This window comes from Diabrotica virgifera, chromosome 4 (assembly GCF_917563875.1).
Source record: "Diabrotica virgifera virgifera chromosome 4, PGI_DIABVI_V3a".
In the NCBI taxonomy this organism is placed as follows: domain Eukaryota; kingdom Metazoa; phylum Arthropoda; class Insecta; order Coleoptera; family Chrysomelidae; genus Diabrotica; species Diabrotica virgifera.
In genome coordinates this window covers 79,498,138-79,525,343 of record NC_065446.1, presented here as the reverse complement: position 1 = coordinate 79,525,343, position 27,206 = coordinate 79,498,138, and the positions used below count along the sequence as shown (strand labels likewise).

Sequence of the window (27,206 nt, the reverse complement as noted above, 5' to 3'; positions counted from 1 at the left end):
AATTGGACATCGGAAGTGATCTGCGGAATACCTGGTCCCCAGGGTACCTACTGTTTACTTCGTATTCTGGAGTTTTCGGCAAATTCATTAAAAAATTTGTCAAAAATCATTACTCGGGGATTTTTGGGGTCGCTGAAGGTGAATATGACATCGGAAGTGATCTCTGGAGTACCTGGTGACTGAGTACCTACTATTTATCTCGTCTCCTGGAGTTTTTTTCTGAGCAACCTCTACGTCATGGAGTTTCATTTGATATCTTTGAAAAATAACACATTTTTTTTTAATTTGGCGCTATAAATTCTATAGGTACCATTGATGAATCATTATAAAATCGATGGTACGATGAATTTGCCGAAAACTCCAGAAGACGAGGTAAACAATAGATATCCGGGGCACCAGGTACTTCGGAGATCACTTCCAACGTCATATTCGTTTTCAGCAGCCCCAAAAACCCCTGAGTAACAAAATTGAACTTCATTGCCGAAATTGAGTTCTGATTTTTTTATTGTCTGTTTGAGATGCATTTTAAGAATGCATTTTTTGTATGCAAAAATGCAATTTTTTAATATTATCTCATGGCTATGGGTCACAAAGTTTCCTGGCGCATTCCCTAATCGAATGAAAAAAGAATTATTAAGATCTGTCTTGTCATTTTATTTTTTCGGAGTTAAGGCCAATCTTAGTGCTCTATATAAATAGTCCGTTCTTTAACGGTAAGATATCGCAAAACCTCTAAATTTTAAAGAACCGCTTAGATTAACATGAAATTTGGCACACACATAGCTAACATGTCAAAGAAAAAAAGTGATATTGTGCCGATATGTGCTTTTGCCCTGGGGGTGGTTTTCACTCCCTCTTATGGATGAAAAAATATTCGTCCAAAGTAAGTCAGGAAATGGATAAACTGGCTAATTTTAAGTAACTTTTGTTCTATAGCGTTTTTTCACTAAGTCAATACTTTTCGAGTTATTTGGCAGTGAATGTACGCGCTACTCACCCCCAATTTTAATTTGAGTCAGAGCGCATCGTGGATGCGTGCGATCATCACCCCGACTGAGGGGAAAGACCAGTACTCATTCGTCTTCAGGGTAGTACACTACATACAATTTTGTCACTATAGCAATAAATACATTAGCATGTATAGTGTTTTTCAATAATTATTCAGTAAATATAGAACACTTCAAGCGTCAGCTACAATTTTGGTCCTTCGTAATAAACCAGATCTACAGTTCAATTAATAATAAATAAGATTAGTTCATTTAAAAGCATTGTGTTTCGTTAAGTGACGCCAAGCCGAAAAAGCGCGCGCTCTAGACGCAGCCATCAAACGATTCATCATTCATCTGCATGGTAGGATTCTTCGATTCTTCAACTGGCCGGTCGCAACGACCACATCGAGGCGAGAAGGCGAGAACAGACAAAGATTCTCTGGTCAGGTACCTATTATACAAATATTCAGAGCTAATAATATAATCCTTATTTACCGTTTTCCTATACCATTTTTCAATTATTCAATGAAAGCAATTTAAAGACATTTTAACATGTTTTAATTTTAATTCAATTACATATTTCATTTTATTTATCTTACGCTATACTTATCTATTAAATAATAATATGACATATATTATTAAATATAATATTTATTATATTATAAACATTATTACACAATATCATTATATCGCATATTTATATAGTACAGTCATATTTAGTATTCGGTTTTATTTTAGTTAAATTCTATTTGCACTTTTAAATAAATCTTGTTGTTTTTGTTTTGTTAATAAATAAAATGGAACATTTAAAAACATTACGTGTCAAGCGAGGTAGCTTAGAAGCGCGACTAGCAAATTTTCAGATATACGTTGAAAAATGCATGACACAAATCGATTCAATAGACGATAGAGTCTTAAAAAACAGACTTTCGGATATTGAAAGTCTACTCGCGGAATTTTCGGAGCTTCAGGTAGGCATTGAATGCTCGGTGAAAGAAGAAGACTTACAAGGCGAGTATGACAAGCGCAAGGCATTTGAAAACGACTTTTATTCAATTATTTCAAAAGCGCAAGGTCTTGACAAGGAAAATAGTACAGATAATGTAGGTTCAGCTTCGGTTTCCAATCCAGAAAATAGCAGATTCCCTAGCTCATCAGAAGTACGATTACCGGCCCTAAATCTGCCAATATATTCAGGAGAGGCAGGTGAATGGCTCCAGTTTCGCGATAGCTTTGATAGCTTGATAAATAGCAACCTTTCCATTAGTAATGTACAGAAATTTCACTATCTAAAGAGAGCTTTGAAGGGTGAAGCATTTGAAGTTATCGCCAATATCCAGGTCACACATGACAATTTTCCGATAGCTTGGGATTTATTGTGTGACCAATATACTGAAAAGAGGACATTGTTGCATGTACATACCAAGGCCTTATTCGATATTCATCCTGTAAAAAAGGAATCTTCAAAGAGTTTAAGCCACTTGGTAGATCATGTGAGGATGCACTTAAGGTCTTTAAAGTCATTAGGACAGCCTACAGAATCATGGAATACTTTAATTATATATTTGGTATTCACTAAACTTGATCCAGTGACAATTAGAGAATGGGAATCAAAGGATCTCATGAATGATACTCTTAAGTTGGAAGCTTTTCTCACATTTTTGAAACAAAAGTCAAAAATGCTCAAAAGAATGGAGGAAAAACCTACAGAGGCAAATTCAAGCCAAAACGTAAAGGGACAAACTTCTAAACCACCAGCAGAGTCTAGTAATAGATCTAATTCTCATGTTCAGAGAAGTTATCACATCTCAAATCGTACTTGTGCATCATGCGATGCTCCAAATCACAAAATGTATACATGTACAAAGTTTCTAAGGTTGTCTGTGCCTGAACGAACCGATTTAGTCAAAAAATCCAATTTGTGCGTTAACTGTCTAAATCGGGGGCATCAAGTAAACAATTGTAACTTTGGTCATTGCAAAAATTGTACTGGTAAGCATCATTCTCTGTTGCACGTTTCCGAACCTTCTACATCTAACACCAATACGCAACAGTCTCTATTTACATTTAATTTAAGTTCAAAACAGGTACTTCTATCCACTGTCTTGTTAGAGGTAGTTGATTCAAAGGGAAATCGTCATGATTGCAGAGCACTTTTAGATCCAGGGAGCCAGTCTAATTTCATTAGTTCACATTTATGCCATAAACTTGCACTACCCAGAAAGCCTACAAATATTACGATTTCAGGGGCATTCAAGGTGGAATCCAAAATTCAGGCTGTTTGTCAAATTCAAATTGTGTCTAAAAACACTCCATTTACTGCTCCTTTAGTCTGTTTGGTAGCTCCAGAAATATGCGATGTTGTACCCGAAGCTCCTATTGATCCAGTATCTCTTTCGATACCTACATGTCATAAATTAGCAGATCCTGATTTTCACATTCCCAAGCAAATTGATCTTCTCATAGGTGCTGAGTTGTTTTGGGAAACATTATGCATAGGACAGATTCGTCTTAAACCTTCAGGTCCGTTTCTTCATAAAACTAAGTTCGGTTGGATAGTTAGTGGTCCACTTTCAAAGCCCCTTTTTTCAGACCGACCCAGTTCTTCTCCAAGTTATTCACAAAACTTAAACATACAAAGTCAGCTTGCTCGCTTTTGGGAAATAGAGGAGTGTTCTGACTTAATTCAGTCTCCAGAAGAGAAATCTTGTGAAGATATGTTTACTTCTACACACTACAGAGACAACGAAGGTCGATTCGTGGTCTCAATACCCTTGAAAGAACCTATTTCTAGACTAGGTGACTCAAGATCTATTGCACTTAAAAGGTTTCATGGTCTAGAACGTAAACTTCAGCGGAATGCACAGCTTCGAGAGTTATACACTTCATTCATGAGAGAGTATAAAGAGTTAGGGCACATGTCCAAGGTAGACCCGTCGAATAATACAACACAGTTCTTTTTGTCACATCATGGCGTATTAAAGGCAGATTCACTTACAACCAAATTACGGGTTGTATTCGATGGTTCTTGTTCTTCATCTTCAGGCTGGTCCTTAAATGATATACAAATGGTAGGACCAACCATTCAAAATGATCTCTTTCACATCTTACTTCGTTTCAGGCAACATACATATGTCATTTCAGCTGATATATGCAAAATGTATCGGCAAGTTTCAATTCATCCTCCACAAAGAAATCTTCAACAAATTCTGTGGAGAGAAAAACCTTCAGATCCTCTTTTGGAATTTCAATTAAATACGGTTACGTATGGCACATCTTAAGCGTCATATCTAGCCATAAGATCCATTTTTCAATTGGCTTTAGAAAATATGAATTCATATCCAGTCCCTTCCAAGGTCATCCAAAACGACTTCTATGTAGACGATCTACTCACGGGCTCTGATTCATTAACAGACCTGTCCAATATTTGCAAAGATGTATCTTCAATCCTCAAACAAGGTTGTTTCGAATTACGGAAGTGGATATCTAACGAACCTCAAGCCCTTAAACATATTTCAGATTCCAATGTGCAATTACACACATTGAACGTAGGTTCCAAGGAAAATACAAAAACATTGGGCATATTTTGGTCATCTTCGTCAGATGTCCTAACCTACAATTCAGAGGTTTTATTAGGCAACTCTTCCCAAACCGTTACAAAACGCCTAATTTTATCCAGTGTCTCACAGATCTTTGATCCATTAGGTTTACTAAGTCCTTGTGTCATAATAGCAAAAATTTTTCTTCAAAAACTATGGACGGAACGGTTATCTTGGGATGAGTCCGTCCCAGCATATATCCACACAGTGTGGGTAAATCTTCGTGATGAGCTCAATCATATTAATACCTTTAAGATTCCTAGACATATAAGATGTAACAACCCTGTTGTAACTGAACTCCACACTTTTTGCGATGCAAGTGAGAAGGCTTATGGTGCCTGCGCATACATTCGCACAATTGACATTCAAGGCAATGTTTATGTTCATCTACTTTGTGCCAAATCCAAGGTGAGTCCAATCAAGGCTCTTACAATTCCTCGATTGGAATTGTGCGGTACTCTTGTAGCCGCCAAATTGTCCCATCATATTCAGAGGGCGCTCACCATATCTTTCAGTGGCATATTTCATTGGACGGATTGTACAATAGTCTTGGGCTGGATAAACATATCCTCTTCTTCACTAAAAACATTTGTTGCAAACAGGATATCTGAAATTCAGAGCAAAACTTCATGTGAAAATTGGTACCACGTCAATTCATCTTCGAACCCTGCAGATCTATTGTCACGAGGTGTCACTCCAACTTCATTATTTGCATCTTCTTTATGGTGGTATGGTCCAGACTGGCTTTCTCTTCCCTCAGTGAATTGGCCCATTGCTTCCGTTTTCAAGGAAACGGAACTTCCTGAAATAAAAACCCCTCAAGTGCTACAAACTACAATAAGAGGTACTGCAATAATAGATATTGAACGATTTTCAAATTTCTCAAGACTTCATCGCTCTATGGCATTTTGTTTGCGTTTTATTCATAACCTCAAACCAGGTAACGATAAGTGCCATGGGCCATTGAGCAGTGAAGAACTGTCAAATGCGTTGAACATTCTTTCAAAGATAATTCAAGCTGAATATTTCAGTTCAGAAATAAAATTGTTGAGAGAATCATGCCGAATAAAAAAGGGTACTCTTAAGTTTCTTTCGCCGTTTTTGGACGACATGGGTATTTTGCGAGTTGGAGGTAGACTCAAACATGCCTCATGGTCATTCGAAAAACGCCATCCTATTCTACTTCCCAAAGATTCGCATTTTACAAAATTACTTTTCATTGATGAACATAAAAGGCTTCTTCATTCAGGTCCCAACCATTTACTTTCTTCTGTTAGGGACAGGTTTTGGCCCATTTCCGGCCGCAACATTGCTCGCAAAACAGTGCATAGTTGCATAACATGTTTCAGGGCAAATCCCTCTTTTCAAACCCCTATAATAGGTGATCTTCCCAAGGAGCGGGTTACTCAAACGTTTCCCTTCCATTCAACTGGCGTGGATTACGCTGGGCCCTTTTCTCCTAAAGGATAGGAAGGATCGGGGGTGCAAGACGTTTAAGGCTTGGGTTTGCCTCTTTATATGCCTTACAACCAAGGCTATTCATCTGGAGATAGCCACAAGTCTTACTTCCGAAGCATTCATTGCCTGCCTCAAGCGCTTTATAGCTAGAAGAGGCTGGCCCTTGCAATTATTTTCGGATAATGGCACTAATTTCACAGGAGCCAAGAGTGAGTTGGATGCAATTTCAAATTTTTTACTCAATAATGAGGCTGAGCTAGCTTCATTCTGCGCTAACGATCAAATAGTTTGGAAATTCATTCCGGCAAATTCTCCACATTTCGGGGGAATTTGGGAGGCGGGCGTAAAATCAATGAAAGTGCCTTTACGCCGAACAATGAAAAACAACATACTCACTTTTGAGGAATTTCAAACACTTTTAATTCAAGTAGAGTCAGTATTAAATTCCCTACCACTCTCACCTCTTAGCTCCAATCCCAATGATTTAAATTCCATTACACCAGCTCATTTTATCATCGGCAGACCATTCACTGCATTGCCTGAACCAGACCTGACGGACGTATCTACAAACCGATTGTCTCGTTATCAACATCTTCAGATGATGCACCAGCACCTATGGCATCGCTGGTCCAAAGAATACATGGGAGAGTTGCAGCAACGTCAGAAATGGTTTTCTGACCCTTGACCTAACATACAAATAGAACAATTAGTTTTAATCAAGGACATGCGGTTTCCACCTCTGTGTTGGCCATTAGGCCGTGTGACTGCCATTCATCCAGGACAAGATGGTGTGACTCGCGTAGTGTCAGTGAAAACAGCTAGCGGCGAATACAAACGCGCGGTTAAGAACATTTCACCACTACCGAACATTTAAGCTTACTTATATTGAAGACTTTCGTTATTTTCACTACCGAACATTTAAGTTTTCACTTATATTGAACACTTTGCGTTATTCTCATAACCATTTTTTTTTATCTCATTTATGTATTTTATCTTATTTATATGTATTTCCTTCATTCATGTTGTATATGTACTTGCATAATTTGTGTTGACATATTTGAAATGTATTTCAAGGCGGGGGGCATGTACGCGCCACTCACCCCCAATTTTAATTTGAGTCAGAGCGCATCGTGGATGCGTGCGATCATCACCCCGACTGAGGGGAAAGACCAGTACTCATTCGTCTTCATGGTAGTACACTACATACAATTTTGTCACTATAGCAATAAATACATTAGCATGTATAGTGTTTTTCAATAATTATTCAGTAAATACAGAACACTTCAAGCGTCAGCTACAGTGAATATGTTCATTTTTTCAACAAAATAACCACGCTTTTAGACGGTTTTTCTCAAATAACTCAAATAGTAAGTATTTTGTCGAAAAAACATTCTTATCAAAAATATAGCCTGGAAAAAATTTAAAAAAATGGTGTATATATCACGTTTCTATACCTGGCAGAAGCAGAGTTATAGCTTATTAAAAATAGGTTCATATTCGTCAAATTCCAAATGGAATATTTTAACGTGAAATAACCAAAAATGAAGCACATTTCGGTGAAAACTCATTACAACTTATTTAAAGTATTTAAAAAAAGCTTCATTTTTGTTTTATAGAAAAAATTTCTAGCATCAAAAGTAAACAAGTTACGCTCAAAATAAAGTTAGTCCCTTTTTGTTTTGGTAAAAAAATCGAAAAATTCACCCCCTAATTAGTATCTTAAATGAACTTAATCGCTACGACTTCACAAATTTCTTGACTGGTGCATGTATTGTTTATATGATCTGTAAGTTTCATCGGTTCAAAGTCCTTATTATTGAAAAAGATGTAGTTAAAAGGGGTTGAACGAGTCATTAATCATGAATGTATGCAAAATTTGAAACACCAAATCTTAATCAATTTTTGTCTAACAGAAAAACAGAAAAATACATGATATTCAGAAAAGCAATGCCGACTTTTTTTGTTTTTCAAGATTTTTGGTATCTCTAACAATTTTTAAGTTATTTTGAAAAAAAGCACATTTTTCAAAATTAAAATTTTTAAAAATTTTACTTTGAAACCAAATTTTTTCAAAAATAAGCACTTTGAATCAATGAAACTTACAGATCATATAAACACAACATAAGTAAAATAATTTGTGGAGCGGTAACGATTAATTTCATTTAAGTTGCTAATTAGATGGTGGTCTTCCCGATTTTTTTTTTGCCAAAACAAAAGGGACCAACTTTGTTTTGAGCGTAACTTGCTTAAATTTAATGCCAGAAACTTTTTGTAAAAACAGAAATAAAGCTTTTTTTAAACACTTTAAAAAAGTTACGACGGGTTTTCCCCAAAAAGTGCTTAATTTTTTGGTTATTTCATGTCGAAATATTCTATTTGAAATTTGGTGAAGATGAATCTATTTTTCATTGGCTATAACTCTGGTTCTACGAGATCCAGAGACCTAACGCGTATACCATTTTTTTTACTTTTTTATAGGTTATATTTTTGCTAAGAAAGTTTTTTTCGACAACATACTTACTTTTTGAGTTATTTGCGAAAAACCGTCTAGAAATGTGGTTATTTTGTTGAAAAATGAACATATTGACTCGCAAATAACTCGAAAAGTGTTTACTTGGCAAAAAAGCTCTATGGAACAAAAGTTACTTAAAATTAGTCAGTTTACCCATTTCCGGACTTATTTTGGACATATATTTTTTCACCCCCAAAAGGGGGTGAAAGTCACCCCCAGGGCAAAAGCACACATCGGCACAATATCACTTTTTTTCTTTGACATGTAGGCTATAAGTATGCCAAATTTCATGTCAATCCAAGCGGTTCTTTAAAATTTAGAGCAAAAACCGTGAAAGAATGTACTAAAATGTAGTACTTAATGATTCAAAATCATTTGTTAAAGTAAAGGTCGAATATTTGTGACAAGACCAGTGGAATCATTTTCATGATTCCACTTTCAATTTCAAAATTTCCGAATTGAAAATATTTTGTAAATCCGTGGAAATATAAAATTTCCAACACAGCTCATTAGGTCGTTGTTACCCGACTTTGTCTAGGACATACCCACATACCCCACTTATATTACCCACGGATATATACTTGACCACACTAATAATTCCACTTTATGTGATGACTGTAATATTCCACTTGGTGTTGTATGTGTTCCAACATGTAATGTACTTGTAGAGTATTCAGCAACAAGTGTAGAGTACCAACAAGTAAAATTTTGGAGAATATAACTGTTAAAAATGGACATTTCGTAAAATTCCTTAAATACATTAATCTACATAACAAAATTTGGCAAATTATATTAAGGTTCAAAATTTCGGCTCCAATGCTATTTAAATGTATCCTTTTTTTCGAATCCTGAAAAACTAATAAATATTGTTGAACTTTAAACGCAGAATGAAAGACTAAATTATTACCAAGGGCCGAAAGTCTTTTAGAATCAAAAAATTTTTCTATTGACTAAGATATTTAAAAATGAATATCACACTAAATTTTTCCTTTTTTTTTTCATCCCTGTAGCTTATCAAAATAAATATTATAGAAGTTTTCAGGGACTTTCGACCATCGGTAATAATGTCTTTCATTCTGCGTTTGAACTTTTAAAAAAATATTTGTTAGTTTTTTCAGGATTCTAAAATAATGAATATATTTAAATAGCATTGGAGCCGAAAGTTTGCGCCTATCACCTTAAGTAAATTATAAGCTCAGAGGTTGATGTGACCATTTCTGTATGCAAAAAAATAAAAGCATTTTTATATTAAAAATTACTCTGTCACATAAAGTTTACCAGAATGAAAAATAACGCACACTTAAATTTGAAAAGATTTACCCGGAATCAGTGGAGAAAAATTTTTGATAAAATATGTAGAAAATATAGAGATAAATATTTAGTTAGCTATTTTGGTGTATGCATGACAAATTCTGTATATTCAATGTCTGTTAACAGTTGGTGGAATTATTTTAAATAATTATTAGTTTAGCTATATTATTTTTTAAAATAGCTGCATCAAAAAAAATTGTTACAGTAAACGAAACAAACAATCAAATCATTAAATAGTTATTTATGATATAAGTGTTAAAAGTACACGTTTAAGGCACGCATGTGAAAGTTTGCAGAATGAGCGATAGCGAGTTCGGCAATTCACATGAGTGCCTTAAAAATATACTTTTTAACACGCATATCATACAATATTTTTTCTACAAACGTAATTACAGGACAATATCTACAAAAACTTTTACTTGAACTTGACTGACATTCCATTTTTATATTTTTTTGACATTACATCAAAATTGCCTGGCCTATAAGGTCAATACGAACTGCAGTGCCTTAAATAGTTATTTTCCTAACAAGTGCAGAATGTCATTCTTTTCCGTACGCGACTGCAGTTTGCCGAACGACGCGAAGAGTGAGTTCGGCCAGCAGTCGAGTGCGGAAAAGAGACTTTCTGCAAGAGTTAGGAACAATATTTTTTCTAAAGTCTTTAAAAATTACCAAATCTTAATCAATTAATTTAGTTAATATGAAAATACATACACAAATTAATTCTTTGACAAGGTTGTCAAAACCAAACTTTCAATATAATTAGTTAGCATGACGACGATCTTGGTTTCCATGACGATGATTCAAAACGACTGTTATTGTCTACTGATTTGACTTTCGAATATTATGTCAAAATAATTTTATTTCATCGAATTGTCGCGTTAATTTTATTAAAACAGGAACACAATAAGATATATTTGAAATAAATTATTAAATAATATCTAAATATTAGTTTATTGCATGTATTATAATTACTTTAAGGCCATATTAACATATCTAAATTAACAAGCGTGCGGAAAAGTAAAAACCGCGTGCGGAAAAGTAACACACGTGCGGAAAAGTTACACGCGTGCGGAAAAGTGAAACTTTCTAAACTAAAATGCGTGCGCGAAAGTAGACATTTTTGCACGCTCGTAGAAAAAATATTTTAAAGCACTAGTGCCTTAAAGTAGCATTTTTAACGCTCGTATGGAGTGCTAAAAATTGCATTTTTAACACGCGGTTGTAGAAAAACAATTTTATAAAAAAGTTTAAATGTCACGAAAAGAAAATTAGAAATGAAACCGGCTTTTCAATTATAAAGGTTTTTCAATTCTATATGAATTTCAATGGCGAGTATGATCACCTCCGGCTCTATATATAATGTTATTCTATACATCTTTCTACATTTTGATTTGAGTTTGATACATTTTTATTGGCTTATTACGTAGTTGGTGTCTGTTTGTTAAGGTGAAATGAAATCGATTTTAAGTTCTCTATACACAGCTCAGGACTGGATGATAACTCAATAATATTTAGTTTATATATCTCAAAATTAGTGATTTAGTGATGTTTGATTTATCATTTAAAACAATTAATGCTTCCACACGCTGCTGAAATTATTTTATATTGAAATAAAATATGTTGTTTAAATTTTTGACATCTTTTTGAAGTGAAAAATTCTTTAGCGACGTTGTGCGATTTTTGGATAGGGAAAAAATCATTGAATTCGCGACCGTCATCGCTTATGCTATATATTATGTGTATGTATATATAAATTGTATAGAAGTATTTAAATTTAAAATAAATGTAAAACTTATTTTAGGATGGGGAAAAAGGATTTATATCGCGAACATCATCGTGACCGACATCGCTTCGGCGAAATAAATTTTGTATATAATATAGGTATATTATGTGAGTATATATATATATATATATATATATATATATATATATAAATTGTATAAAAGTATTTAAATTAAAAAAAAAAAAGTAAAACCTATTTTAGGATGGGGAAAAAGGATTTATTTCGCGACCGTGTAAAAAAATACTACTTTGCAGTAGTATTTGTATGGGGAATGAAAATGATAAGATGAAGGGAGTGAGATAAACTGATAATAAGAGTATGAATAGATAGATGCAAACTGAAGGGAGTTAGGCTAGCTCGATATGCAAGTGAACGATAACTTGACACTCAAGGATGGATACGGCCAATTTTCATGCCTGTCGAAGAGAGTAGATCAAGATAGATAGGGATCATGGCTAGAAAGGGAAATATGAAGATAAAAATAGATGCTCACAAACTATATACAATCAATATAATAATATAATAAAAACAGAATATAGGATATAAAAAAAATAGACTAATTTGCGGGCGCCAGAAGTTGGGAGGGACCAAGCTTCCAGGTACCGTGGACTGCTCTGAAATATTAAATATATTAAATCAGTAAATTCAAAAATAATGGAGGAAAAAAAATAATTGATATACAAAACAAATAAATATTTATTAAATATAACTGCATAGATTTTTCACAACCTCTGAGTTTCGATAAGTGAAAACATGTGACTATAAAATGACAATTGTAAACATAATGCGGCAGATTCGTGCAATATATTATAAGAATTGCACATTTAATGATACAAGCGTATAATTTGGTCCACATATACTGCACAAATAAAGGTTCAAAATGAGACCATCTCAGATTTTGCCTTTTACAAAAATGGCCGTCATTCAAAATGGGCGACTATACATATATGACTAATAGCACGATATCTTTTGAATGAAAAGTCAGATTTCAACCAAATTTGGTACGTAGGTTCGTTTTGTGATTTACAAGATCGATGCCATAAACTGGAAGAATCGTTTTACCAGAAGTTTTGTTGTTCCTGGTTTTTTATGTAAAACTATTTTATATTATGTAAATAATTTATTTTCAATTTTTTCACCCTGTATATATTAATTTTTCAAAATGGTAATACCACTATTGAAAAGAGCGTAAGAATATGTTTTAGGAAATATTTTGAACTTTGTAGTTATGTTAATTATAATTAACAGGGTACAGGGTGAAAGAATTGGTAAAAAAACAACATGTTTTTACATAAAAATCAGGAAAAACACAACTTCTGGTAAATCGATTCTTCCGGTTCAAGACCTTGGTCTAACACATCAAAATAAGAATCTATATAACAAAGGACATCGCACACATCTTATGGAAAATATAATGTCACTCAAATTCAATAAAATTTATACGATTAGATTCGTTTTAATATAACGATCAATTCTTAACATTGCGCCAACTCTTAATTATGATTAATTACGGCGCAAATTGCAATTAAAGTTTATCGAAATCACATTTTTGGAGTCCATAAAATGTTAGTTTAGGCCGATGCCACATTATGCGTTTTGACCGGATGCGTTTCCGCCGCATCCGGTGAAAACGCATAGTGTGACAGATCGGTCCGGTTGCGTTGGAAACGGATGCGTTTTGAGTCATCGGTACGCGCTTACAAACTGCACCAGACTAAACGCATAGTGTGACAGGCCGGTCCGGTTGCGTTGGAAACGGATGCGTTTTCACCGCATCCGGTCAAAACGCATAATGTGGCATCGGCCTTACAATCATTATTGCTCTGAGTGCTATTCATAACAGCTTAAATCCCGCTGGGTCTAAGCGGATTAGTGAAACTAATCCGCTGATTTATGGAGTACCGAAAATCTGGGTATTTTAAAATATTTTTTCTCTCTCTAACTTATGTACCTACCCATTTGATTTCAGATTTATTTATATCAATTTCTGCTCTTATTTTTGAAAATAGAGAGTTGGCGCAATGATAAGATTTGATCGTTAATTTAAAACGAATCTATTGGTATAAATTTTATTGAATTTGAGTGACATTATATTTTCCATAAGATGTGTGCGATGTCCTTTGCTTGAAATCGGACTTTTCGTTCAAAAGTTATCGTGCTATAAGTCACATATGTATAGTCGCCATTTTGCATGCCCGCCATTTTTGTAAAAGGTAAAGTCTGAGATGGCCTTATATCTAAATTTGAAGCTTGATGTGTGTAGTATATGTGGTCCAAATTATATGCTTCTACCATTAAATGCACAATAATTCTTACAATGTTTGCACGAATTTGCCACACATAGGTACTTGTGATGATACGTTATGCATTTATTAAATGATAATTAACATAACTAAAAAGTTCAAAATATTTTCTACAAAATATTTTTACGCTATTTTCAATTAAAAAAAAAACATATTTTTACATAAACAACCAGTAAAAATACAACTTCTGGTAAACCGATTCTTCCGGTTCACCATGTCCCTCTTGTAAATCAAAAAGAAAACCTATATACCAAATTTGGTTGAAATCGGACTTTTCGTTCAAAAGTTATGGTACTATTAAACACATAAGTATAGCCGCCATTTTGAACGCCCGCCATTTTTGTAAAAGACAAAATCTGAGATGGCCTCATATCTAAATTTGAACCTTTATATGTGTAGTATATGTGGTTAAAATTATATGCTTGTATCATTAAATGTGCAATTGTTTCACATATCGGCCGCACTAATAATTACCTATCTGTATATAAATATAAAAACTATGATTAAATGAATACTGGCGTAGCTCTTATATGGAGCGTACCCACAACTTACATTTAGGTTAAACAACAACCTTCACCAAATAATCGTACGCTTATAATACGTACAGCAACGTTAAATACTACAGGGAACACGACTAATCAAAATACCTACCTAAAATAAACAATATATATATAACTCAATGAGTTGGACGGGCAACAAGCCTAATTGAACCGACGTACTCCTGGATGCAAAAGATCCTTTTTCTTTCTGACTAGTGGTTTTTTTTAACAAACAAGTGGAACTAAATGCTATCCTGAGGGGATAGGGATTAGGGATTGAATTTAATTTAATTACAAATGAATTTAAGTTAAGCAAACAAAATTTTGAATTTAAATTACAAGAAACAAGCTATTAATATTAAAATATATAGTTATGAAGAGAAAAAAATGAGAAACAAGCCTAATAATAATACTAAAAAACAATAAATGTAAGGAACTACTGTATGGGAAAAAAAGAGTTATTTGGGCCAAAGAGTTCTTTTACATAGGGTCATACAGGTATGGGAACGCTATTAAATTATGGGTAGATAATAGTAAGAGAGAAAAAAAATTAATACAAAATAAATATAGTCACGGTATGTGTGAGTGAATGAGTTAAATGTTCTGGATATTGATAAAAATGTATAAAATGGTATCGGCGAATAACTACAACATTACAAATATATATTGTTCCCAAAACAAACCCACTGGACCCGGTATGGCTCCCAAAAGTGTTCCTCGTAGCGTACACCGAAAACCCTTATCGGTGAAGTTAGCACAAAGGTGGTGCTAACTGCCAACTAAGTTGACCTCCTAGAGGTGCAGAAACTTCCTTATAAATATTAGAGACTGGAGACCTTAGGCTTGTCTCTTGTGACTTCAAAGGGGTGGAGGTGGTTCCTCTCGGTGTTGTGAGAGTCTTATTTATTCTTCATGGAAGGGCTAAACATAATCCCGGTTTTACTTCCTTGAAATAATGTAGGAAAAGTCATAGAAGAAAAAAAGGTCAGGATGTTTTTTTTTTTAGAATAAAGAAGAATGTGAAAAAGCTACTTCATTAGTAAGAAAAAACTCTTGTGTGTTGGTCTTGTCATAAGATGGAACCAATATAATGAACTTGACTTCATAATAGCAAGTAAACTTACAATTTAAATGAAAAATCTGATATTTATCCGAAGGAATATTATATTAACATAATATAATAATTATAAGTACAGACAGTATATTAACAGAATGATGCGAAGCCGGCCAGGAATATTTATTTGACAATTTATAAAATATTGGATGTACAAAGAACTTACAACTTAGAAGGAAAGAATAAGTAGATTCAAAAAGTAATGATAGATAATAATTTCTGATTTTAATTCAGAACTTCAAATGTTTGGTTATGTATAACCAAAAAAAATATAGTAATTTCCTAGACGGAAACTTAAATAACCATCGAATAATCTACATAAAATCCAAATAGAAGTTAATTTGCATCTAACAATGAGAATAACCTTACAAAAAAACAGTACAAGCAGCATATAAAAAAATGACTAAGTATATAAAAATTGAGTAGTTACCGAAGAATCCTCAATAAATCTTCATAGAGCGTCTGCAATTAGTCTCCTCGGTTCATCAAACTTTCAATATAATAATTATGATATACTTATTAAAATATATTAACGATATTGAACACTGAAACTTTTTAACACGTAAATCATACGAGGACCTTCGCCCTTTTCTTAAGCGCTGGTTTCCTCGAAGGCGGTGCCAACAAACTGCGACTGTAACACAATAAAAAAAGGAACTATACCATAAATACCTAAGCACAAAAGATCCACAAGGCCTCCGTAAATATAGAGATAAGAACAGAGAAGTTAGGGCTATTACAACAAAAGAAAAAAAATGAACAATGGGAAAGGTTATGTAGAAGTATACAACAGAATATGGGAGGAAAAAGAAGTTGAGAAGCCTGGAAAATTGCGAAATCATTACGAACTAAAAGGAAAGAGAAAACCTTTATACAATACATACAAGAGGAAGAGTGGTAGAATCACTATAAAAATCTACTGATAGAGCAAAGACCAGAATTCAGCAGTGATGGAGACGAACAAAAAATAATAAGGAAGAAAAAATAGTCATAACAGACAAAGAGATGAAACAAGCAATAAATTCCATGTAGAACAATAAAGCTGAAGGACCAGGAGGAATTGTGGCGTAACTAATCAAATACGGAACAGAGACAATAAGAAGAATGATATGCCGAATTATGTAAAGAGCAATAAATGGAGAGGACATCCCTAAACAATGGCAGGAAGCCTACATAACATCGATACACACAAAAGGCAACAGAAAAAAATGCGGAAACTACAGGGGGATAAGCGTCATCGCTACAATGGGAAAACTGTATGGCAGGATCCTCAGGAACAAAATAGAGAAAAATATAGAGGTAAAATCGGAGAACAAGCACGTTTCACAGCAGGGAAATCATGTCTAGATCATATCCATACAATACAACAGGCAATAGAGAAGAAAAGAGCTAAGAACAGAGATGTACACATGCGTTTATAGACCTTAGGAAGGCATACGACACCGTGCCCAGGAAAGAACTCTACAAAGCAATGACTAAAGTAGGAATACCAACTAACCTAACACAAGCGATCAACAACATATATACAGTGGAAATGAAGTAAATATAAAAATCGGAAACAAGGTAGTTGCTAACTTCAAAACAACAAAAGGATTACTACGGGGATACCCAACGTCACCAACTCTATTTAAAATATTTTTAGAACACGCACTAACAGGTAAACATTGTAGTGAATCCACTTTCTCTTTGTAATAATTTGTGCTTAGAAGTTGGAAACGAATAGAACTTAAATTGACAATTTTTTGTTTTATTTTTACAATTTATAACACAGCGTTTGCGAAATCCCATTCTCTTCAATGACATATGTCAATATGAAATATGTCAATATGACAATTTCAATTGACAATATGAATTAAAGAAAGTTACAAGATTTTTCCGTTACTCGCGCACGATCTTTTCTCGTATCCCCTCCAGGTACTTGCACACAACGAATAAGAATTCACGGTTCTTAGACATTTACTACGGTTGCCTACTTCGACTGTAGTGGGAAGACATAAAAAATACTATTTTTAAATTTGTAGCGGTAATGATCTTTGATTTTTGAATGTGTACTATTGCGTAGTAATGTGCAAATGTGTTAGCATTTGGGAAGCTAAACCATATTATAAAAAGTTCAATTCTCATGTGTCTCACGCGTCTAATTTTATACTGGCGCGTTAGCCTTTTTGTTTTTCCGATGGCCTGGGCTGGGCTTGAACTCACATACCTCAAGGCCTGTGAAGTGTGGGTCAGCCGCTAGTCGCACTGAGCTATCCGATCGACCAGAATATTTATACGGTAGGTTAAAATGTTAAAATTTTATTATGTACATATTAACGTAAAGATAATGTTCATAAAATTTTAGAATGCCAAGTACTGGCTGTAGTTTGGCCCAATTTATTACCTATTATTTAAAATCTTACAATAAATTATACAAGTAATTCTAATTCACATAATCCTAGCTAACCACTAGAGGACGGTATGTATTCATTAGTTAAGCCAGTATTGATGGAAATTCAGTATAAGCGACACATTTTCAGTTTAAAATGGAGATTGAAGTCCTAGATTTCCGCAAATCTTGCATTAGCCGTTGGATAAACGTGGACTACCGGTCCAGATTAATTTCAACTACAAAACCACTTAAATATCAACAGTTTTCCATAAGTAGGTATTATAATCGACTAAACATATTTATTTCACAACTTTTTTTACTATTTTCCACACATCAAAGACATAAAAATACCGATTAATCATATTACGATTCAAATTACTGTACTCTCGTGACGTAATCGCGGGCTTAATGTTCGTAGGCAACCGTAGTAACTGTCTAAGAACCGTGATAAGAACTAGCCTTATCTCGTACTATCTTACAAATTATTATGTTATCCATCTTTTGTGTTATTTAGCCGGTTATTATGGCACTCATCGCTATATTTATGTCCTATTTTACTATAAAATATATTCACACAATTTATTAAAACATTTACAGTTAATTAATACGACATAATACCAGTTCGTTATATATTCTACCTACTCTGTTTCCACCTCTGTATTCCAGAACTTTGTTTGATATTTGCATGCATTTAAATAAATTTGTATTTTAGAGGCAGATTCTCATTTTATTATCATGTAATTAAAGTACCATAAGTCAAATAGATATAATTAAATATTGCTAAATTTAAGGTTACATTTATAAATGCATTGAAAAATTCTTTGTAAAAGGTATAAAACAAAGGATTTTTCAATATAATTTTTGTGATTGATGGTATACAGCTTGAAACGAATTAGGGCGATATACTATCCCAGCTAATTGAAATAATATTCGAAAATATTACCCCAATCATCCAAGAGAGCCATCGCTACACGCTTAGCTTAGCTCAGTATCTCAAGGAGTGTGTTCGTCTTGTCCAAATCTTAGATATGAACTCTGAAAATTTAGAATAAAATCAAACAAAACAATACTTTTAACTAATTATGTTTATTGTTCATAAAAATATAATAAAAATGGGACTTATTAAGTGCATTAACAAATATATTCAAATTCTTGCCAAAAACTAACAATTCTGGATTATACTTATGGCTTTTGGTATCGGTTTGGTGGTAACTTCTTGATGTCGAATGGTATTATATATATAACCACTGGCGAAGCGTCCATGTAACCATTGTTACCATTGGTAACAGTTAAAATTTGTAAATAAACATTTTATGACTACTATGAAATAATTCCATTTATATTTTTTAAAAATAGAAATATTTGTTAATAGTATCTACCTAATTCAGTAAAATAGCCAACTAGACGCACGAAAATATCAGCGAGTTTATGTAAAATCGGTTGCACGTTATTATAATACGGCCTTACCACAGTATAAAGAGGTTCCATATATTTATTATACTGTGCCCTTACCGTGCGCCGCGCCGTTTACCACTTCTGTGAGCGGGGACGATGGCTCTGAAACCGCGTATTGGTGTTACCAAATTTTAATTTGGTGACGCTAGGTAGGGCCTGTGTCTATCGGGACAGAAAATACCGACCGTAAGAATATCAGACTTAATAAATGCAATTTTAATTATTATTATAATTATAGGTAATAATTATAATTCCATTTATGAAGTCTGTTATTCTTAGGGCCGGTATTTTCTCGATTAAACTCCGGTTAGTTAACCGTACCGGCGGCCCTTTGGATTCGATTATTGCATAATATGCATTATTAATTATTAGTCTATAACTTGTAACTGTACTTGCTTACTATACAGATAATATATCTATACCGTTTTATCCTATATAAATCATATTAATCGATTTTAATTACTTGTCGAAATATATTAATTAACAACAACATTATTATAATATGACATATAATAATATTGATTATACAGTACATTGTAGTGTATAATCAATAAAATAAAAATTATTTAATATTTTAGGCTAAAAATGACAAATGAATGTACTGATTAGTATACTAATTATACAATTTCGATTTTTTAATAAAGTATAAAGGTGATATAATACATATTTTACCTAAAAACAACAAATATGTTTTTAGTTTGTAGATACTTTATATAATTTCTTAAATTTTTAATTTTTTAATTTTATTTCATCTATTTTTATAATAGACGTGGATCGCGCGTACCAAAAAAAAGTTGATTAATAGCAAGCTGAAAATTCACGGTGTCTAGTCGAACAAACTTTGATGTATGGGAACACTGTATATATAAAAATATTTATAAAATACATTATCAAATATACATTATTAAATATATATATATATATATATATATATATATATATATATATATATATATATATAAAAACATGAGATGTAGATCCTTGAAACACACTCAGTGATCAAAAGATCCAAGGTTAATGGTTTGACGACCACTCGTACGAAATCAAACAGATGAAATAGAGAATGTGGAAAAATCCCCTTACGAACAATTCACACATCCACCATTTCGGGTTGGGAAAAATTTTTTGAATAGAATCAAAGATTCAAACACCAGTTCTTATATATATATATATATATATATATATATATATATATATATATATATATATATATATATATATATATATATATATATATATATATAAAGTCTTGTTAATTTTGAGGTTGCAGTCATAAATTTCAGGGGGCAGAATAAGTAAAACTCTTAGTTATTATCAAGCTTTCGCAAAATTTATTTGCTTCTTCAAGATATGCTACAAAAGTTTTAGTAAATACAATGAAATTAAGATGATATAAAATATTGTACATAAAAAGCATATATATATATATATATATATATATATATATATGTATATATATATATATATATATAGATAATATATAATATATCTGGTATATATTTAATATCTGGTTTTGGTAACACTTTAGAAAAAGTCACGCGTCGCCACTGTATATACCGGAAGATGTTAGGTGCTGTAGTCTGGATATCATGGTCTCATTCTTCTCATTAAAGTTGCATCACCGGTGATGTGTGAGGCTTAGGTTCCCAAAGAGGGAGAGGTTGATTTCTTTCCAAAAACTATAAGATAAAGACATATATCAATCATCAAGAAGAAAAAGCAAAAACGAGCCTTTGCCAAACAATCGTAAAAAATAGTTATTGGCAAAGGAATAATTAAATAGAATTAAGATTGAATATTACTAGTTAAAATTCAGTGGCGTAACTAGTCTGACCTGCGCCCCAATGCAAGTATTCCTCGTGCGCCTTTATTCCCAGACTTATTCTCCACCCTCCCCCAACCTCCAACACTATCAATACTTTATCCATTTCCGGATAAAATATTTTGGGAAAGTTTTATTTTGTTATATAAGTTGAAGCCATGCTTGTGGAATGTAAAAAGTAAAGAATATTCTAACAGGCAACTGCAAAACAACGAATATGAAGAATTAGTGGAAAAATGCCAAAAATTTTTATTTTTTGCTTTTTATTATTCATAGGACATTGGAAAACAGTTAAATACACAACGCGGGAACCAGTACAACTGTGAGATTTGTCCGTGAATGTGTAGTAACAACGGATCTGTCCGTCGGACATATCCGCCGGACAAATACGCATGTGAATAGGGCCCTTTAGCTACGTAGGACGGATACAGACGTAGGACGGATAGAATTTTTAAAATGATCTTAAATTGACTCCCAGTGAAAAACTCCTGTCATCGTGAGCTCCAAAAACTCCTCTGAAGATCAGTTGGGTAGAAAGAGTTATAAACGAAAGGGTTTTGCAACGTTTGAATAAAAAGTTGCGAAGTAGTGAACACGGTTAAAAGGCTAAAATTGGAATAATTTGATCACGTAATGCGTCACCCAGAAAACTATGACATACTTCACCTTGTCATTCAAGGTAAAATAATGGGAAAAGGAAGTGTGGGCCGACGTACAACTTTTTGGCTTTACACCAATTATTTGGGAAAACTAGCACTGAACTATTTCGTGCGGCTGTAAATAAGACAATGATTGTTAATATGCTACGCAACATGAGAGCCAAAGATCGACATGCGGTCTCGGCATCTTAAGAAGAAGAAAAACTCCTTTTGTGTTAAACCTACTTAGTGATACTTAGTAATATAACAAATTCTATATTACATACCATTTAAGGAATATATCGATGATACTATAATTTTAACATGTCATTATAAAACAAATTAATTCTATCACAATATGAGAAAGTTGAAAAGTAAATTAAGCTGTTCCAGCATTTTTCATCACTAAGAAAGATTATACAAAGAAATATAACAGTAATTTTAAAGTTAATTATTAAAAAGTTATTATTCAAAAAATTAATTGAAAGTAAAATTAAGGGGCTATCCTAGTGTAAAAGTACGAAATTCACATACTTTTCTTTAATTTCTAAAATAAAAAGAACTGTGCCAATTGTTTTGAAAATTTGCATGAGCATTGCACCGTGAAAATAAAAACATAGCTCCACTGCTGCAGTGATCGGGACTAATAGAGACCCTGAAACATGAAATTTCAAAGTTATTTTGAAATATAAGTTATTTTCTATACTATTAAACTAGGGGTATTTGATCGGATAAAAAATGTCAATTTGGCGGTTTCTCAAACTGCAAATGTTTTAGCTAATTTTAAAAAAATTTTTAACACTTCGTCATTTTCCCAAATTTTAATATTTTTCAAAAATCATAGTTGATGGTATAGGAAATCTGTTGTGACTGAACGGAAGTGAGTGAACGGAATCAAATACTACGAATATTTTTTTTACATTTTTATTTTCGGGAAGCTACAGGGAGTTTTGCTTCAACATATTTTTTTGCTAAAATTTTTCCAGAATATCAGTTTTTTGCGCCCCCCTAAGGCCTGCGCTCCAATGCACCGCATTGGTTGCATTGGCGTTAGTTACGCCACTGTTAAAATTTGATTACTAAACGTGCATATATGTAAATTAAAAAGATATAGGTATTTAAAACTAAAATATCAGAACACATGCTTTTAGATGGGAGGTTAGGTTAGATATAAAAAAATATTAGAAGAAATTATTATAAAAAGCTGTATGAAAAATTCACCCCAAGAGGATATTAATTGTTGATGGAAAATAAATCTAATATTCAAATTACATGCCCATTCAAGGAATAATTACGTCCCTTCCATTTTCAGTTTGTCAGCGGGTAGGGATGAAGTGTCACTGTCATTGAAAACGACATTAGATCGCCTTAAGTTGTTGATTCTTCTGCAGCCAATGGACATGTCCCCTTCCCATTCTAAGGTTGCTCACGCATAATGGCTTCTCCATATATGTTAAACAGAATTGGGTTTATCACGTAGTCCTGTCTTACACACTTACCTACCTACCAACCCTGAACGTCTCCGGCAGTTCTTCATGATGATGATTTTCCAGTTCTCCAGAAAATGATATAACAACCTTAAAAATAAAAAATTGTTGAACAAATTAGAGAAGAGATCAGAAAGTAGAAGAATCTTGTAACAGAAGAAGACCCCACAAGATGATGATAATGTCACGTTCAGTCTCTGAAATTGTTGTCGTTGTTTTAGTATTATATTCGGATAAGAGATATGTTACATGAAAAATGAATAACCATTTTCAATTCGTTTGCAACACGAAACTACAGTAGCATCTTATTATAGTTCAATCAGAGAATGCAGCAAGCACCTCTACCGGTTTCGAAAATTATTAGTCTCTCATCAGGAGGCACATAATATGCTGCTCTCTCTGACCCAACCAGGACAAACCCCGGCGTGCAGTTACGGATTGCAAGGAACGAAATGGCAGGGATGCCCTAGCGGCAACTGCTAGCAAAAGACTAAGTTTTCATTCTAATAGCACATAAAATAACATTAAAAATATGACTCAATATTAGGGATGGGAAAAACCTACCGGTTTAAACCTAAAACCGGTTTTTTACTTCTCAATAACCGGTTTCACCGGTTGTTTTTTTGTCCCGGTTATAACCAGTTTTTTCTTTTTAAAGTAAAAATCGGTTATTAGGTTTTTACGGTGATTAGGATTAGGTTAGGTATTATTTTGGATCCCAATCATAATTATTATTCTCAAGTAATAATTATTCCAAACAAAACCATAATTCAAATTTTATTTTATTTTATAAAATATAGAAGCAAACTGAAAGTGCAATCTCACATCAGACAGAAACAATTATTAAGTTTTATTATAATATTTCCTTGAAAAGGTATTTGTAATCATAATATTTACATAAGAAGTGATCTGGTTGAATTAGACGCAAACATCATCTATTTTTCACACTTGACTCTTGACATTGAAAGTGGGTGAATGCCTTTTTCCGATTACCAAAAATAATGCTCTGACTACGAATATCGAATTACTGATTACGAATACGAATCTCCAAGAATTTCGCTACGTTTTCAAAACGATACACTCATACAGGAAGTATTAAATAAGTTAAAATGTACCTACAAATATACAAACGTGTTACAAGTAATACATGTTCTTTCGATAGTACTAATTTTGATCATATTGATATCAAGTCGAATGGAGTATCGCAAACTAAAGTGTATTGTAAATGTAACTTTGTAACCTATTGGATTAAAAAAACCGAAAACCGGTTTTTCCAAAAACCGGTTTTTTTTGGCCGGTTATAACCGCCAGGTTAAACCGTAAACAAAAAACCGGTATAACCGAAAACCCGTGTTTTGTCAAAAACCGCCATCCCTACTCAACATCTCACCAGATTTAAAACAATGGGAAACTTCTCTGCTTACACCTCCGAGGCTTCTAAAATTTGCAGGCCATAACGGATGCTGAGACTAAAGAAAATAAGGAAATTTTACAATTTATAATTCACGTCCCATCTGCTCAGCGCGGTAGAGTTTCAACGAGAACGGTTCCCTTCGTACTCCAATCAGAGTAAACACGTAAATCAAAAATGAATAACCATTTTCAATTTCGTTGCAATACGATATGATATGATTAGATATGTTATAGTTAAACCCCGAAGTTCCGGCACTCCTAGGTTTGACTGGTCAATCATCAGGTCTAACTAATTGTCTTAGTCAAACCCTGAAATAAATTCCATTTTCGGCCTTTGACTGAAGTGTTTGTAGTCAAACCTAAGAGTGCCCAACTTTTCAGCCAAACGTCGAAAGAAAAATAATTTATTTTGGGCTTTGCCTAGGCAATCCTAGAAGCGACTGACAGATTCTGTTAAACCTCCATCTGTACTGTAATGAATAAAAAATTTATTTTATCTCAAAGATATAAAATGAGAATGCCATTGTCAACTGTGAAATCAGATACTTCAGTACGGGAAAAAACTAAGGATCACCTTACTGACAAATCCTCTGGACCGTCGTTACTAGAGAGCAAGATAATTGTTCAATAATTGAGATTACTTCTTCAGATGTGGTTTGTTGAGTTTGGCAAAAAGAGAGCTCTACCGCACATACATACATACATGTAAAAATTTAAAATTACATGCATGCATTGTGCACACACAAAAATATAAAAATAAATAAAGAAAAAAGGAGATTGAAGGATGTTTTGGGCATCACACAAGATAAAATAATTGACGGTTTATACAGAGTAGGGTAGTAGAAATGTAGTAGGTAATAGTATGAAATAACACAAAAAGAATTTTCTTAAATAGGAAGATATACAGGAGGTTCAGCTGTCTCTAAGAGAAATGAGCTCAAAAGATTCTAAAGGGGGACAACAACTCTTTATAATATGCTACTGCAATAAAAAATGCCCTTCAGAATTACGTAAATGTAGAAATACTCCAGGCTGCGGGTGAAAAATAGGTCGATTTCAGGATATAATTCAGGAATTTTTAAAACCTGTCAGGTGTTGTAAAGGACGATGCCAGGAATAACTTCTACTAAAATGTGACCAAAAATATTGTGAACTTTTTTTGTTATTGCGATTTTCATTTGTTAAATTTGCAATTTTTAAAGATTTTTAATTTTGCAGCTTACGATATTGATTCTAGGGTAAAAATTTTTAATAGAAAGTTGTAGTAAATTAAAAAACCTACAATTTGAGCTATGGTAAGTTTAATTTCGTTTATTGGTTATTGCAAAACAGCATGCGAAAGGTCCAAAATGGCCGTTTTTACAATTGCGTTATTTATTGTACAAATAATTTTTTTTATTTTTTAAAGCTTTAAAATGAAGATCTGTCGATTCAAAATATAAAAAAAAATTGTAAGGACGGATTAACGAATTTGTTGCTTAGATATTATAAATTGTTTATCCCAAGAGGTCAAATGTCGAAGGCTATAACTTTTTGAAAAAAAATCGTAGAGAGTTGGTGAAACATCCAACCTCCTTCTAAAGAGTTATGTTTTCATATTCTGATGTAAATAAATGCGTAAAATATTTTTAAACTTTTAATTTTTGGGTTTGAAAATAAGGGGGCAAATTTCGTTATAAAGGTTTAGAGGTAAAGCGGCCCTGTACATCCTATGAGTTTTTAACTTACAGATTATTGTTGCTAAAAACTAAACGAAGATTTATAAAAAAATAAAAAAATTCTACGACCAACTGAAGCCGAGCTAAATGTTGGGCTTGGAAATAAGGGGGCAATTTTCGTTATAAACATTTAGAGCTGAAGCGGCCCTGTACATCCTATGAGTTTCTAACTTACAGATTATTGTTGATGAAGACGAAACGAAGATTTATAAAAAAATAAAAATTTTCTACAACCAACTGAAGTCGAGATAATTGTTTCTTTTTTCTTAAATCGTAGTGCCTTTATTTACAACAATTAAGAAATTATTTTACAGTCATTGACTAAAGAAAGACTTATATTAACTTAAATTTAAAATAATTATAAAATATAGTTACATTTAATTATTAAAAATTATTTTTAAAATCGGTGCTTTTGAGAGCGTCCGAATTTTGCAAATCGCCCGGCTCGCTTCAAATCCGCGCGCTCGGAAAATTTTTACGTAACTTGTATTAAATTTTGACCTAAAACAATTTAATAATATTACCATTATAATATACAGTCTATTTACCACTGTATTTGTTTTTCTTGATAAACTTTTATATGTGAAATCTCATTTCTGAAGAAATAATATTACAAAAATGATACATGTATATGAAATATATAACTTCCAGGAGGAAAATAAACTTCCTGTAGCTGGCTGTATACCATAAA

The 27,206-nt window shown here is 33.1% G+C and overlaps 1 protein-coding gene across 1 annotated transcript in view; it reads left to right on the top strand.

Annotated features, from left to right (window-relative positions):
• Positions 1–1,786: 1,786 nt before the first annotated feature.
• Positions 1,787–27,206, top strand: part of LOC126883599 (uncharacterized) — a 52,016-nt gene continuing 26,596 nt past the window's right edge. The window contains exon 1 of the mRNA XM_050649251.1: positions 1,787–3,376. Coding sequence (XP_050505208.1) covers positions 1,787–3,376 — 1,590 coding nt within the window. The remainder of the gene's footprint in view (positions 3,377–27,206) is intronic.